At 44.1% G+C, this 16,538-nt stretch overlaps 1 protein-coding gene across 1 annotated transcript in view; it reads left to right on the top strand.

Moving 5' to 3' along the window:
• The window catches only part of LOC126412968 (myrosinase 1-like), a 91,104-nt gene that overhangs the window by 38,892 nt on the left and 35,674 nt on the right, over window positions 1-16,538 (top strand). Inside the window, exons 3-5 of the mRNA XM_050082860.1 lie at window positions 4,363-4,497; window positions 9,060-9,182; window positions 9,252-9,435. Coding sequence (XP_049938817.1) covers window positions 4,363-4,497; window positions 9,060-9,182; window positions 9,252-9,435 — 442 coding nt within the window. The remainder of the gene's footprint in view (window positions 1-4,362; window positions 4,498-9,059; window positions 9,183-9,251; window positions 9,436-16,538) is intronic.

The following is a 16,538-nucleotide window of genomic DNA, read 5'->3' as shown; positions in this document are numbered from 1 at the left end:
ACTTTACTAAAAAAAAAAAGAAACAAAAAAAAAAGGGGTAACGTCTTTGACGCTTAATCAAAACGTCCTTTGCCAAGGGTTGAAACCCACCACCGCTTAAATTTTGATTGATAATCAGCGTTAGCGGCCAAAGCTCCCTCATTCTGACAACGGCCTTGCCAAAGAGGGCAGAGTAGTGGACAGAGGTCCAGGGCACTCCTTTGTCCTTGCGGTAGGAAACAGCCCTAAAGGCGGAAGAATCTGCAATGATCAACAGCAAGAGGATACAAAAGGCGATGGAAACAACTGCAGTAAAGACACATATCCTGTATCCACAGGAGATGTGGCCTTTAATTGAAAAAGTGTCATGATGCTTTCTCCATTCCCAAAAGATTCGCCGGTCGGTGTGGCCGAGCTTTTCTAGGCGCTTTAGTCTGGATCCGCGCGACTGCTACGGTCGCAGGTTCGAATCCTGCCTTGGGGATGGATGTGTGTGATGTCCTTAGGCTAGTTAGGTTTAAGCAGTTCTAAGTTGAAGGGGACTGATGACAGATGTTAAGTCCCATAGTGCTCAGAGCCATTTGAACCATTTGAACCAAAAGATTCAGGAATAGTCCCCTATCGGGTCTCAGGGAGGGGACTGCCAAGGAGAGGTGACCATGAGACAAAGACTGAATAACGAACGAAAGGATAACGTTCTACGAGTCGGGGCATGGAATGTCAGAAGCTTGAACGCGGTAGGGAAGCTAGAAAATCTGAAAAGGGAAATGCAAAGGCTCAATCTAAACATAGTAGGTGAAATGGAAAGAAACAAGGATTTCTAGTCAGATGAGAATAAGGTAATATCAACAGCAGCAGAAAATGGTATAATGGGATTAGGAAGGTAATGTTAAGAATGTGTTGCAGTAAACAGTTCAGTGACAGGGTTGTTCTGGTCAGAATCAATAGCAAACCAACACCAACAACGACAGTTAAGGTACACATGCGGACGTCTCAAGCTGAAGATGAAAAGATGGAGAAACTATATGAGGATATTGAAAGGGTAATACAGTACATAAAGGGAGATGAAAATCTAATAGTCATGGGTAACTGGGCTGCAGTTGTAGGGGAAGGAGCAGAAGAAAAGGTTACAGGAGAATGGGATTAGTAATGAGAGAGCAGAAAAACTAATTGAATTCTGTAACAAATGTCAGCTAGTAACAGCGAATACTCTGTAATAAATTTCAGCTAGTAATAGCGAATACTCTGTTCAAGAATCACAAGAGGAGGAGGTATACTTGGAAAAGCCTGGGTGAGATGGATGGATCTCAGTTAGATTACATCATGGTCAGACAGAGATTGCGAAATCAGATACTGGATGGTAAGGCGTACCTAGAAGCAGATATCGGCTCAGATCACAATGAAGTAGCGATGAAGAACAGGCTGAAGTTGAAGAGATTATTCAGGAAGAATCAATAAGCAAGGAAGTGGGATACAAAAGTACACGCGGAAAGTTCTCTAAGGCTATAGATGCAGCAATAAAAAATAGCTCAGTAGGCAGGGCAGTTGAAGAGGAATTGACGTCTAAAAAGGGAAATCACAGAAGTTGGAAAGAAAAACGTAGGTACAAAGAAGGTAAATGCGAAGAAACCATGGGCAACAGAAGAAATACTGCAACTGATCGATGAAAGAAGGAAGTTCCAAAATGTTCAGGGAAATTCAGGAAACCGAAATACAAGTCGCTGAGGAATGAAATAAATAGGAAGTGCAGGGAAGCTAAGACGAAATGTTTGCATGAAAAATGTGAAGAAATCGAAAAATAAATGTTGGTAACATTAAGAGTGCAACGGGAATTCCACTGTTAAATGCAGAGGAGAGAGTGGCTAGGTGGAAAGAGTACATTGAAGGCCTCTATGAGGGGGAAGATTTGTCTGATGTGATAGAAGAAGAAACAGGAGACGATTTAGAAGAAATACGGGATTCAGTATTAGAATCAGAACTAAAAGACCTTTGCAGGACTTAAGGTCAAATAAGACAGAATTTCAAAAATCATTGAGGAAAGTGGCAACAAGAAGACTATTCGCGTTGGTGTGAGGGAATTCTGACGTTGCGGTTGATAATGGAAGCAAGACTAAAGAAAAATCAAGACATGTTTATAGGATTTGTTGACCTGGAAAAAGAGTTCGACGATATAAAATGGTGCAAGACGTTCGAAATGCTGAGAAAAATAGGGATAAGCTATAGGGAGAAACGGGTCATATGCAATATGTACAAGAGCCTAGAGGGAATAACAAGAGTGGACGACCAAGAACGAAGCGCTCTTATTGAAAAGAGTGTAAGACACGGATGTTGTCTTTCCCCTCTACTGCTCAATCTGTACATCGAAGAAACAGGAAATAAAAGAAATGTTCAGGAGCGCAACTAAAATTCAAGGCGAAACGATCTTAATAATAAGAGTAGCTGATAATGTTGCTACCCTGAGTGAAACTGAAGAAGAATTACATGATATGCTGAACGGAATGAACAATGTAATGAGTACAGAATATCGATTTTCAGTAAAACGAAGGAAGACGGAAGTAATGAGAAATAGTGGAAATCAGAACAGCGCGAACTTAACATCCGGATTGATGTTCACGAAGCAGATGGAGTTAAGGAATTCTGCTACATTGGCAGCAAAATAACCAGTGACGGACGGAGCAAGGAGGACATCATAAGCAGACTGGCACTGACAAGAAGGGCAATCTTGGCTAAGAGAAGTTTACTAGTGTCAAACGTAGCACTAAATTTGAGGAAGAAATTCCTGGGAATGTACGTCTGGAGCACAGCATTGTATGGCAGTGAAACACGGCCTGTGGGAAAACTGGAACAGAGGAGAATCGGAGTATCTGACATGTGATGCTACAGACGAATGTTGAAAATTAGGTGAACTGATAAGATAAGGAATGAGGAGTTTCTGCGCAGAATCGGCGAGAAAAGGAATATGTGGAAAACACAGACAAGGAGAAAATACAGGATGACAGGCCATCTGTTAAGACATCAAGGAGTGACTTTCATGGTACTAGAGGGAACTGTAGAGGGCATAAACTGTAGAGGAAGACAGAAACTGTAATACATCCAGCAGATAATTGAAGACGTAGGTTGCAAATGCTACTTTGAGATGCAGAGGCTGGCACAGGAGAGGAATATGTGGCAGGCAGCATCAACCCTGTCAGAAGGCTGATGACTCACAAAAGATAAAAGATATGGTATCCATTAAATTTCGACGCGAGTAACAGAAAATAATCATTGCATTGTATGTTAACCGGGGGCCCAGAAACGACGGAGAGGCTCCGTCCCCGCCGCAGCCGCAGTGGTCCACAACCGCACGACGACTACTGCAGTCCACTCCTCCGTCGCCCCACCCCTCTTTCAGGGTTATTGTGGGGTTCGGTCTCCGGTGGACCGTCCCCCCCCCCCCCCCCCCCCCTGGGAACGTCTCACACCAGACGAGTGTAGACCCTATGTTTGCGTGGTAGAGTAATGGTGGTGTACGCTTACGTGGAAAACTTGTTTGTCTGCAATTGTCGACATAGTGTAGCTGAAGCGGAATAAGGGGAACCAGCCCGCATTCGCCGAGGCAGATGGAAAACCGCCTAAAAACCATCCACAGACTCGCCGGCTCACTCGGACCTCGACACAAGTCCGCCGGGCGGATTCGTGCCGGGGACCAGGCGCTCCTTCCCAATCTGGAAAGCCGTGCTGGAATGGCTAATAGTCATAATTCGATATGAACCTTTTTAATGGACTTCACGGTGACCTTAACTATAAAAATCACTTTATTTATAAATCCCTCGATTGCCGTTTCAGTCTCTGGGACCATTTTCAAGCGGAAAAATTTCGCTCTTTATCTTAAAGACTGAAATTACAGTCGTAGAAGAATGTCAGGGCGACAATCAAGAGCTAAAAAATATTATGAAAAAGGATTAGTGTGTATTTAATCCGTTCTACTGGAACGATGTCGTCTGCTAGATTGTGGATCAAAAATTTCTCCCTACACTTAGCACTAGCTAGGCGTAATGGAAGCGAACATAATTAATTTTTTCGATGAACATTGTGATTATTTCCAATAATTTACCCAACAAATGATTTGTTCTTACACAGTTTTTTATTGTATTTAATTATTATTTTTAACATATTTGAAACTTCTATAGGAACTACATTTTAAGCTACCTTTTTTGTACAGCGACACACAACAACATACGCCACCAATAATTAAGTTGATTTTATTATTGCTGAAGTTGAATTTGTATGTTTAAGCAAATGTGGTATTGATCGGTTTGAAGTCTGGAATGTTTTATGTTATGACTGGGGTGTGATGTTTGTATAACTAATTTTTCCTTAGCTGCGATTTTTTTTCTCCCTCAGGCGGACGTGTACCGCTTTTCCATCTCCTGGTCTCGCATTCTGCCCACTGGAGACATCGACGTCATCAATCAACCAGGCATCGACTACTACAACAACCTCATCAATGAGTTGCTGGACAACGGGATCCAGCCTGTGGTAAGGAAGGGTGTCATCACATCAACTCCAATCAGAAGGCGATAAATGTCTCACGCTTCTTGTTATTTACTGAAAATGGTCTAGATGAGACGAAGGTACAGCTTGAAATGAAAGTTTAGTCGCGGAAAGTATCCTGCCATATTTTAAATATTTGACACACCTACTTGGGAAACAGACGTGATGATTCTATGCCACGGGATGGCCTGAGGATAGTACTGTTTACCGAAAGCGTTAGCCAGTAGGCCAAATACGAGGGTTATTCGGAAAGTAAGGAACGATCGGTCGCGAAAGGGAAACCACAGTCAAAATCCCATGAAGATTTCCACAGGTGTGTTGGGCAGTGTCTATAGTGTGCCTGTCGATCGCATTAAGTCGTTCTTTTCAGTTCTGAGCACATAGGGAGCACATAAAGATACCTAGAACAATAGTGTCTCCCGACAAGTACGAGGATGTGGTGAGAAATTTCGCCTGAATCCATGCAGCCAACATTACATAACTGTCGTGCGTTTTCTTCTTCAAGACAATTCTCAGCCGCATTCTGCAGGGGCTATGAAGATGTTCCTGCATCGTTTTCAATTGCAAATGTGTGATTACCCACTATACGGCCTGTAGTTGTCTCCCTCTGAGTTTCATCTCTGCTCACATGAATCGCTGGCTATGAAGACAATATTTTGGCACAGACAACGAGCTGTAGGCCAGTGTAGAGAATTGGCGGAATGCATTGGCGGCTGCTTTCTATAACGGGGGTATTGGAAAGTTGGTTCAACGCTACGACAAACGTCTAAGTCGGATCGGCGACTATGGAGATACGTAGCTGGAAGTTGTAGCTAACTGTGGCAAATAAAACAGTTTTGATTTTCACTGTGGTTTCCATTTCGCGACCTATCGCTCCTTACTTTACGAATAGCCCTCATAAATACATTCCGACTATAGACTAAAAGAAATATTATTCTAAAACGAATACCGCACAAGACTAATTTCGGACTCCTGTATCTAGAGAGCACGTAAAATTCACTTTAAAAATAATTTTGTTTGTAACGAGATACAAAACGACACTGTCCGTGGATACTGGGCTTCGCATGAAAGATGTGATAAGCGGTATTTGTTTGGGCTGACTCCAGCTAACATTGCAAAAACGAAATTGCAAATATGTGTGGAAACACCAAAGAAAAAGTGGCTGACAACCCGCAGGAGAGACACTCAGTATACACGCTCTAAGAACAAAAAAGAAAGACCCACAACAAAGGAATTATCCCAATCAGATGGAAATCACGAGATGTGAAGCACATGTACAGATAAAGAAACGATTACAATTGCAGAAAAATTGGTTTATTTATTCAAGAGAAAGAGCTTGACAAATTGAGCAGGTCTCAGTTCAATAAGGTATTGGTCCACCTTATCACTTGCTTTGGACCTTTGTCCCACTGCCACACGGGGGTCGGCCTTGTTACTATGGAAGTGGCGATGTTAGTGTCAGAGGGTGGCCGGCTGCCCTTCCTGAGTCGCCACCCCCATCATGCATGTGGCCCGACTTGGAGTTCTGACGGGCGATCGGTTGTATTGGCCGCATTAAGTGATAGACTCGAATTTAGGCTCTACGGCTACTGGCTGGCAGCCGGGTTTTACGCCTAAGACTGTACGTTATTTCTACACTACTTGGATGTTTCAGCTATGTGATTCAGTTGTCTAAATGAACTAGTTTCATTATATATTCGTTCCTCACTCACCTTTGGTAAATTTAAAAGTAGGGGTGAAAGCATTAAGGGTAGAATGGGAATTCCACCACTAAACTCAGAAGAAAGAGCAGATATGTGGAAAGAGTATATTGAGACGGAGGAGCTGTCTGATGATGTGATAGAAGGTGAAATTGGACTCTATATGGAAAAGAAAGGGGATCCAGTATTAGAGTCAGAATTTAAAAGAGCTTTCGAAGACTTCCAAATGTGACAGATAACATGCCGTCGGAATTTCTGAAGTCATTGGGGTTGTGACAACGAAACGACTGTTCCAGTTGGTGTATAGAATTTGGGACAGGCGACATAGTATCAAACTGTCGGAAAAACATCAGCCACACAATTCCAGAGATAACAACTAATGGACATTCTGCTTAACAGTCATTCATTCAAGTTGCAGCCATGAATAATATACAGAAGAATGGAAAAGAATGTTGAGGGTCCGTTAGATGATCGGTTTTGCTTTATGAAAGGTAAAGGCACCAAAGACGTAATTCTGGTATTGCAGTTGATAATGAAAGCAAGAATGAAGAAAAATCAAGACACGTACATAGGATTTGTCGACTTGCAAAAAGCGTAAAGTGCTGCAAGATGCTCGAAATTCTGAGTAGAGAGGTGTTAGCTATCGGGAAAGACGGGTAATATACGAGATGTACAAGAACCAGGAGCGAAGAATAAGACTGGAAGTGCTCGGATTAAAAAGGGTAGTGAGGCAATCTTTCACCCCTAGTGTGCAATCTATACATCGAAGACGCAATGACGGAACTAAAAGTAGGTTTGAGAGTGGGATTAAAATGCAAAGGATATCAATGATAAGATTCGATGATGACGTTGCTATCTTCAGTGAAGGTCAAGGAGAATTACAGGATCTGTTGAATGGAATGAACAGTCTGATGAGTACAGAATCTGCATTGAAAATAAATCGAAGAAAGACGAAAGTAATGACACTTAGCAGACATGAGAACAGCGAGATGCATAACTTAATATCAAATTTTTTTTCAACAGTAAATATGAATGGTACAACGGAACAGCTGTAGTAACTGTGATTATTTTATGATTTTAGGTTACTGCTGGTAACACAAACAGATGTAATATCATTTGGTTCAGTATAATAGTAGCTAACGTAAGTTTGTTTCGTGATAGTTACTATTGATATTATGTTGTATTTCTGCGAAGGTAATGCTAATGTTACGTTTCCTGTATCTAGGGGCCTGATGAGAGTGGACTGACCACCAAAACCACTAAAAATTAAATATACTACAGGCCATTAAAATTGCTACATCAAGAAGAAAAGCAGATGATAAACGGGTATCCATTGGACAAATATATGATACTAGAACTGACATGTGATTACATTTTCAAGCAATTTGGGTGCATAGATCCTGAGAAATCGGTACCTAGAACAACCACTTCTGGCCGTAATAACGGCCTTGATACACCTGGACATTGAGTCAAAAAGAGCTTGGATGGCGTGTACAGGTACAGCTGCCCATGCAACTTCAACACGACACCACAGTTCATCAAGAGTAGTGACTGGCGTATTGTGGCGAGCCAGTTGCTCGGCCACCATTGACCAGAAGTTTTCAGTTGGTGAGAGGTCTGCAGAATGTGCTACCCAGGGCAGCAGTCGAACATTTTCTGTATCCATAATGGCCCGTACAGGACCTGCAACATGCGGTCGTGCATTATCCTGCTGAGATGTAGGGTTTCGCAGGGATCGAATGAAGGGTAGAGCCACGGGTCGTAACACATCCACTGTTCAGAGTGCCGTCATTGCCAACAAGAGGTGGCCGAGACGTGTAACCAATGGCACCCCATACCATCACGCCGGGTGATACGCCAGTATGGCGATGACGAATACACGCTTCCAATGTGCGTTCACCGCGATATCACTGTAAACAGGATTCATAGGAAAAAATGACATTTTGCCATTCGTGCACCCAGGTTCGTCGTTGAGTACACCATCGCAGGCACTCCTGTCTGTGACGCAGCGTGAAGGATAACCACAGCCATGGTCTACGAGCTGATAGTCCATGCTGCTGCAAACGTGGTCGAACTGTTCGTGCAGATGGTTGTTGTCTTGCAAATGTCTCCATCTGTTGACTCAGGGATCGAGACGTGGCTGCACAATCTGTTACAGCCATGCGGATAAGATGCCTGTCATCTCGACTGCTAGTGATACGAGGCCGATGGGACCCAGCACGGCGTTCCCTATTACCCTCGTGAACCCACCGATTCCATATTCTGCTAGTAGTCATTGGGTCGCGACCAACGCGAGCAGCAATGTCGCGATAGGATAAACAGCAATCGCGATAGGCTATAATCCGACCTTTATCAAAGTCGGAAACGTGATGGGACGCATTTCTCCTCCTTACACGAGGCATCACAACAACGTTTCACCAAGCAACACTGGTCAACTGCTGTTTGTGTATGAGAAATCGGTTGGAAACTTTCCTCATGTCAGCACGTTGTAGGTGTCGCCACAGGCGCGAACCTTGTGTGAATGCTCTGAAAAGCTAATCATTTGCACATCACAGCATCTTCTTCCTGTCGGTTAAATTTCACGTCTGTAGCACGTCATCTTCGTGGTGTAGCATTTTTAATGGCCAGTAGTGTAAGTGACAAATACAGACACACAGTTGATGGTGTTATGCAGAGGTTCACACAGCAGCTGTTAATTGTTTTGAGCTCAGTCTCCACGCAGATTGCTAATAATCAGACACTTGTCAGTTACTGTGGCTTTTTGTGGCACAATGTTACAAGTGCGAGCTGCACAAGCTTGGTAAGTGTCATCAGATGCTGGCCACAAATACGATTTTTATGGTGCAGGTGACGATGTACCACTGGGATCTACCACAAGCGCTTCAGTACCTCGGGGGCTGGCCCAACGGTCTGATCGCCGATTACTTCGTGGAGTACGCCAGAGTTCTCTTCGACAACTTCGGTGACAGGGTGAGTGAAGGTGGCGATACCCGCCCAACAAAGGCGCCACAGCTCGGCTGACGGTGCGCTTTTCCGCAGGTGAAGTGGTGGATAACGTTCAACGAGCCGGGTGTCTTCGTCTCGGGCTACGCTGAGGTGGGCACCGCGGCGCCGTCGCAGCCCGCCCCCGGCATCGGCGACTACCTGGCCATTCACACGCTGCTGAGGGCGCACGGCCGCGTCTACCGCCTGTACGACCAGCAGTACCGGGCCACACAGAACGGTCAGTACCACAGCACAGCCTCTGCAACGCCAGGCGCACATAGGGGCGTACGCAAAGCAAAGAGAAGAGCACTACACACACATCAGTTCATCGACCGACCGGCTGACAAGTTATGCGTGTTAAGCCGTCGGCACACGGACCGTGCATCCGAACGTTGAGCGTTGAGCGTGCCGAGTTTCTGACGTCATAGCGTGGGATAGCACGTTCGGGAGTCTTTCCGAACGTGCAGAGCAATATCTGGCATGTCAGATATTCTGAGAGTGCGTCTGAGCGTTGACCAATGAGATGGCACAACGCCGCCTACGTGACACGCACGCCGTCTCTCTTCAGTACACAGTTGTAAGGCGCCATATTAGCATTCATTTCAAGCCTATATGTATATATGCCATTTCTGAGCACCAGCAAATTCAGAATCACTGGAAAACCCGTTGTTAACTATGTGATTCGTTCCAATAAAATAATGAGAAACATCATATTCGTGGCAAAAGAATTATTGTAACTTGCGTGTTATGAGAGTAGGCTATTTGGAGGGAACGACACACTGAAGATCCACCCAAAACTCATTGTTCTTGGTCAATTTGTTATAATTAAATTTCAAATAGTAACATAGCTACGAGTAAGGTTTTCAGCAAGGGGTAGAATAATATGATTAAAAAGAAGCGGTGTGGTGTTGGTTTAGCGTAATGGGTAGCGTCGCTGTCCTGTTACGAGCTGTGGGTTGGGGCTGTGGTTCGCGGCTTGCGACTTCCAATTTTTTTTCCTAACATTCGCGTTGTTATTAGGTTCTGATACTTTATTATTAGTTTTATAAGTATATACTATAATATTTGATGTTATGTAAATATAAGTTCACCTTTTTTTGAGGGGTGACTTCGATTGGCTTAATCTACAGGACAGCTTGCACTACTTGTGTAAAGATATTTTCCTCCTTTTTCTTTTACGCTTCGTAATTCACATGTTGCAAAGATTCTGCTACTGGGTAGGAACAGTGATCAAGTAAGACTGACCTTGGGGTTTTACCAAACTGTGGGAATGATGAAATAATGTTTATCTTATGCAGAGAAGGATTCCAAATTTGTACCGCACTGTTTGTCATGGAACTTTTACAACCCTGCGTCCTTGCTGATTGGACGTGTTACTTTCCTCTTCGTGGACGATGGAGGAAATGTGCGTTTTAATAGAGCTAAAGTGGAATTTTACGCGCGCCCGTTGAGTAAACAGTGTGATTTACGAACTAGAAACATCCCTCAACTGCCGCTGGAGTGCGTTGCGATCGCGTATACCACGTCGGGGCCCACGTACCGTATGCACAAGTCACATCGTTCCTGAGCGTTCAGCAGCACGTTGAACTTGGCACCCTCAACGTTAACGTTCGACAGCACGGTCTGTGTGCCGACGGCTTTAAGCTTGTTGGCCGACTGACCGACCGGTTTTTGTTGTCAGTCAGTCGGTTGGGCAACGCCCATCGGTCAGAGCCCTGTCGGAAGCCAACGCAGAGGAGCGTGCGGATTTCCAGCGATATCCCGATCGGTACTTGTCGGCCATCTACGCCGAACGCTCAGCCTCCGTCGTTAGGGATTATCAGTGGCATAGTCTTCACGTCCCACTGAGTTCATTCACTGTGTCTTAGAAGTTGAATTATTTATTATTGAGAAGAGTTCTCCTTTTGTTTTTAAGCTCTTGGTTATGTTATTTCTTATGAAGCATTTCTCCATAGGAGATACAGCAGCAGGTCAATTTCATCCTTTGCATTAGCCATTTATTTGCTTACAGCTTTCTCTCGGATTTTTTCTGGCCCTGTTAGTTCTAAAACAAATTTCAGTTTTGGTGTCTGTGTGATACTAAGTGGCACCTCATAGAACATTATCTCAAGGCACGTAAGATAAACAATTCGCATACAGCGATAGAAACAGGGCGGCGCCATGTGCCCAGGTAGCAGTTCCTGGCCAGGAATTCACTGACATCAATATCAGTACTTCCTTATCATGGCAACTGGCCACATGCACCCAGGCCATTCCCGTAATCCTGTTATCATCGTGTCTTTGCCCTGTGTACGCCATTGTGTACGCGATACTACCACTATCTGCAAATGTATATATCGCTATCCCATGACTTTTGTTACCTCAGTGTTATTACAACACTGTCTCAATTTTCGGGAATTGTCGTTGTTGTGGCGTAGCAAGACAGCCACGCCACGGAAGTAGCCGAAAGTCAGGCGTTTAGTTCACGCAGGCAAGAGATAGGTCTGTAACAGGATACGTAATGAATGCTATAAGAAAAGTACGTAGCTTCTGGAATACTTAACTTTAATCCATCCTTGGTACATCGCTATTGACGATATAAGTGAGACTCCATAGATACATGCAATGTTACTAATGGCGCCTTGCTAGGTCGTAGCCATTGACTTAGCTGAAGGCTATTCTAACTATCTGCTCTGCAAATGAGCGAGGCTTCGTCCATGTAGTCGCTAGCAAAGTCGTCCGTACAACTGGGGCGACTGCTAGTCAGTCTCTCGAGACCTGCCTTGTGGTGGCGCTCGGTCTGCGATCCCTGACAGTGGCGACACGCGGGTCCGACATGTACTAATGGACTGCGGCCGATTTAAAGCTACCACCTAGCAAGTGTGGTGTCTGGCGGTGACACCACAGTCGTTACTCCATATCATAATGCTTTTGATAGTAACCGTAGGCGTACTGAGTCAAATACTTTTCGGAAATCGCGAAATACTGCATCTACCTCACTGTCTTGATCCATGGTTTTCAGGATGTCATGTGAGAAAAATGCGACTTGTGTTCCACATTATCTACGTTTTCGAGATCCATGCTGATTGACATGGAGGAGGTCGTTGTGTTCGAGATACCTTATTATGTTTGAGCTCAGAATAAGTTCCAGGATTCTACAACAAATGGATGTCGAGGATACTGGACGGCAGTTTTGTGGATCAGTTCTGCTACGTCGTGCATTTTCTAACTCTATAACTACTTCAGAGTCTTTGTTCGGTGACACACCTATATTCATGCGTTTAGAACCATTAGCAGTCACACTGTATGTGTTGACAAATAAGAGTACTCTTGCAGGACTTAGTTGAGACTCGAGTTCTGGTAGCTGCTGCGGCTGTGGTATGGCATAATCGAAAAACACCGGATCCAAAACATCGGGAAGACATACTATGGAGAGTGACTGTTGTTGCTGTTGTTGGTGCTGCTGAGGCGCTAGTATGTTGCAGAACACTGGAAGTCCCTCAGCCAGTACTGGATCAGGGGTTCATTGCTGCTGCTGCGGCTTTTGCATAGTCAAACGACACCAGGTCAGGCAGAGGTAATGTGGTCAGTGGTTTCTGCAGTTATGTGTGCAATGCCTGTGCATCCTCGTCTGTAACAATAGTAACAAAGCCCTAAGTATAACGACACTCACACACAATACTAATAATAATTTGAGACTGATAGCCTTGTCCTTCCCACCTGATGGCTACTGTTGATGGCACTTCTTGCTGGACCGCAATCAATTTACAAAAAAAAAAAAAAAAAAAAAAAAAAATGTTAGAAAGATGTGGAGCTGAACTTGCACGTCATTGACTGAGAGGGGCACGGGGACGCGAGGGGGGGAGGGAGGGGAAGGGGAGGTGGCGGGGACGCTGGGGTTGGGGAGAGATGTGGGGCGGGAGGCTCGGGATGGGTGTGGCCTTTACAGGGCAAAGATACGATGATGTCAGGATTCTGGGAACAGCCTTGGTGCACATGGCCGGATGTGATAATAGGACGGTGCTTATGCATATGTCATTGAATTCCTAGCCAACACACACACACACACACACACACACATACACACACAATTATCAGAACCCCTGGTGGTTGCCTTGGAGAGCATTTACTGTTGAAGATGGCCGACTATGCAAGAATATAAGCCCGCCCGGTTAGCCGTGCGGTCTCGCGCACTGCATTCCGGGCGGGAAGGCGTGCCGGTCCCCGGCACGAATCCGCCCGGCGGATTAGTGTCGAGGTCCGATGTGCCGGCCAGTCTGTGGATGGTTTTTAAGGCGGTTTTCCATTTGCCTCGGTGAGTGCGGGCTTGTTCCCCTTATTCCACCTCAGTTACACTATGTCGGCGATTGCTGCGTAAACACTATCTCCACGTACGTGCACAACATCATTACTTTACCACGCAAACATTTGGGGTTACACTCGTCTGGTGTGAGACGTTCCCGGCGGAGTTCACTGGGGACCGAACCGCACAATAACCCTGGGTCGGTGTGGGGCGGCGGTGGGGTGGGTGGACTGCTGTAGCCTGTTATGGGGTTATGAACCACTGAGGGCTACGGCGGGGACGAAGCCTCTCCGTCGTTTTTAGGTCCCCAGTTCAATACAATACAATACAGCGCTAGAATATTTGTAGCTTCTGAGAACTGTCTATAGATAGCAGCACACCAAGTCATTCATTGTACATGAGTACATGGACTTTTAGCAAAGAACACAATGTACAACGTACAATCAACCTACATTTTATAAGAAACCCATGTTTGATCATCAGTCATGATGTGAGGAAAGAATTCCTCTCCATCCCACGTGAATCGTCGATAGAGTCACGCAGAGATGTTTCCAGTCCGTGTTGTGCGCAATTGTCGAAATTTCTAGTACTTGTTTTTCATGCAGTTTAGACAAATTCAGTTTCAGTCCGTCCGACTACGTCCCCGTACTTACAGTGAGGGCATGCAGAAAGAAAAGAACGGGAAGCAACGTGACGACACATACGCCACCAATATTACAATTTTCAGACTTTTACCTCAATGAAATTGTGATTTGCAGCTAGGACACGGCAGACAGAACCTAACTGCCTTCATTAAAATGATGCACTTCCATCAGGGCAACTTCCCAAGTCACCTTCACAGAATGGGCTCGGAAAGTCCTAGAATATTTCGTGCGACTAAACTTTAATAGTTGACTTAAACTGCCTATTATTTTCGTGTATGTGATGTCGCGACTATGAAGTGGAGGACGATAAGAAAAATGGAACCTCAATTTTTCATTAGTATTACCACTATCCCTACATCAGAAAGTGCAACAATTCAATCAATCAATTTTTTTAGAGATTGTAGCCCGCACGTACAAGCGAATGCCTCTTAAGACGGAGAATTTTTGTACTGTTTGGCTTCAGTGCAGTAGCTACATATTGTGCAATCGTTATGGAATGAGATCCAGCGTGTAACAAGAAGAATAGGTAAAATTATAATTTCAGATTAAATTAATGTACTTTTTACTGTACTTCTGTACCTTTCTTCTTCAATAACCTGAAAGAATTATATTTTGTCAGTTACTATAATGTATTAAAAAGACTTGTTATACCTGTTATATGTTCTGCATGTCCTTACTCACGTCCTTTAATCATCGGATGTGTCACATTTGTAGTATTGAACTAGCTGCACGATACGTACGCCATATACCAATAAATTAAAAGAAAAAGTTTGCAGCGTTCTGAAGCAGACGTATAAGAGTGATTCAGAGCAGAGCTCTTTCTGTCAGCTGCAGTGACTTTTTGCTAATAGATTTTTCAGTTACTGGGAACAACTTCTTTTGCTCAAAAGATCTGCGGTTATCTGTGGTTGGAATGGAACATATTCAGCTGAAATTCCATCCCGTTAGGTATCCTCATGTTGACATTTTTAGGAATAGTTCTTTCTGAAGTTTTTAGTCATAACTACTACTGATGTATGCATGCGTTACGCGCTTGGTGGAAGGACAAACACCGTGATTATGAAATAACATTCGAAAAGAGACTCTAGCATTTCCGATTTCGTTTTATTTTTGTCGCTTTGAGTTCTAATGCTGTAGCCGAGAGTCTGGGGAGTAATTACTGTACCATTCACAGTTTTTACGCATCAATACTAGAAATAAGAATAATCTTCACAACGATTTAAAGTCACTTAGTCTCGTACAAAAAGGTGTGCATTATTCATGAACACACATTTTCAATAACTTGCCAGCAGTCATAAAAAGCTTAACAACCAATGAAATTAAGTTTAAGAGAAGCCTAAAGGATTTATTGGTGGCCAACTCTTTCTACTCCATTGATGAATTTCTCAGTAAAACCAACTGATTTGTGTTAACTTCTGCACAATTTCAGTGCAGTAATGTGTTCATTGTAAATATGTGCGTGTGTGTGTGTAAGTACAATCTAACTTCTGCACCATCTCAGTGCAGTAATGTGTTCATTGTAAATAAGTATTGTAGTAGTTGTATTACATGTTTATTACCTTATAAATAAATAAAAAAACGTTTTTATTTTAAATTCAGTGCATCAGTATTTGATGTGTGTCATGGCGGCTGCAGTGTAACACGTGTTAAGTTCGGCTCGCGAAATTTAGTTGAATTCGAAGGTGTTCTCGCAGGTGGTGTTGTCTAGTACAAGTGGAAATCGTGAAAACAACAGTGTTCTGTGCAGTAGTGCTATTTTTTTTTCTGTGCTCCGCCAATATCTTCGAGAAAATGGTAAACAGAAGAGTGAACAGCAGCGCGTCCAGCAGCGGGGAAGCAGCAGGTGCGGCGGGCCCGCTCTTGGCGGAAGGTGCGGCCGCGGCTCCCGGTATAGCGGAGCTGGTCCGCTCTGAGGTAAACGCTGCGCTTCGCGATAAAAACAATCTCGATCTGATAGCAGGCACTATATCAGATACTGTAACGGCAGCAGTATTGGCCAAAATGCGTGAAACTGTTGAGGCCAATACTGCCGAAATTACAGCACTAAAAAAGTCTGTGTCTGAATACGAGAAAAAGGCACGAGAGTTGGAAGTCAAACTATCTGCCGCAACTGACGAACTAGAACAGTACCAAAGGCGAAATAGTCTACGACTGTTTGGAGTAGTAGAAAATAAGGAAGAAGACACGGACAACCTGCTTATACAAGTTGCACGTGAAAAATTAGGTGTTGAAGTGACCAAGGCAGACATTGACAGGAGCCATCGGGTGGGACGAAAATTACCAGGTGCCACCAAACCTCGTCCAATAATAATTAAATTTGTTTCGTACCGAAAAAGGGCAGAGATCTTTACCCAGAAGAAGAAGTTAGCAAGGACAGGGCTTACAATAAGGGAAGATCTGACACATGAACGGCTA

Source organism: Schistocerca serialis, chromosome 7, assembly GCF_023864345.2.
Source record: "Schistocerca serialis cubense isolate TAMUIC-IGC-003099 chromosome 7, iqSchSeri2.2, whole genome shotgun sequence".
Lineage (NCBI taxonomy): Eukaryota > Metazoa > Arthropoda > Insecta > Orthoptera > Acrididae > Schistocerca > Schistocerca serialis.
The sequence above is the reverse complement of the archived record's forward strand: the minus strand, read 5'-3'. Positions and strand labels throughout refer to the sequence as shown.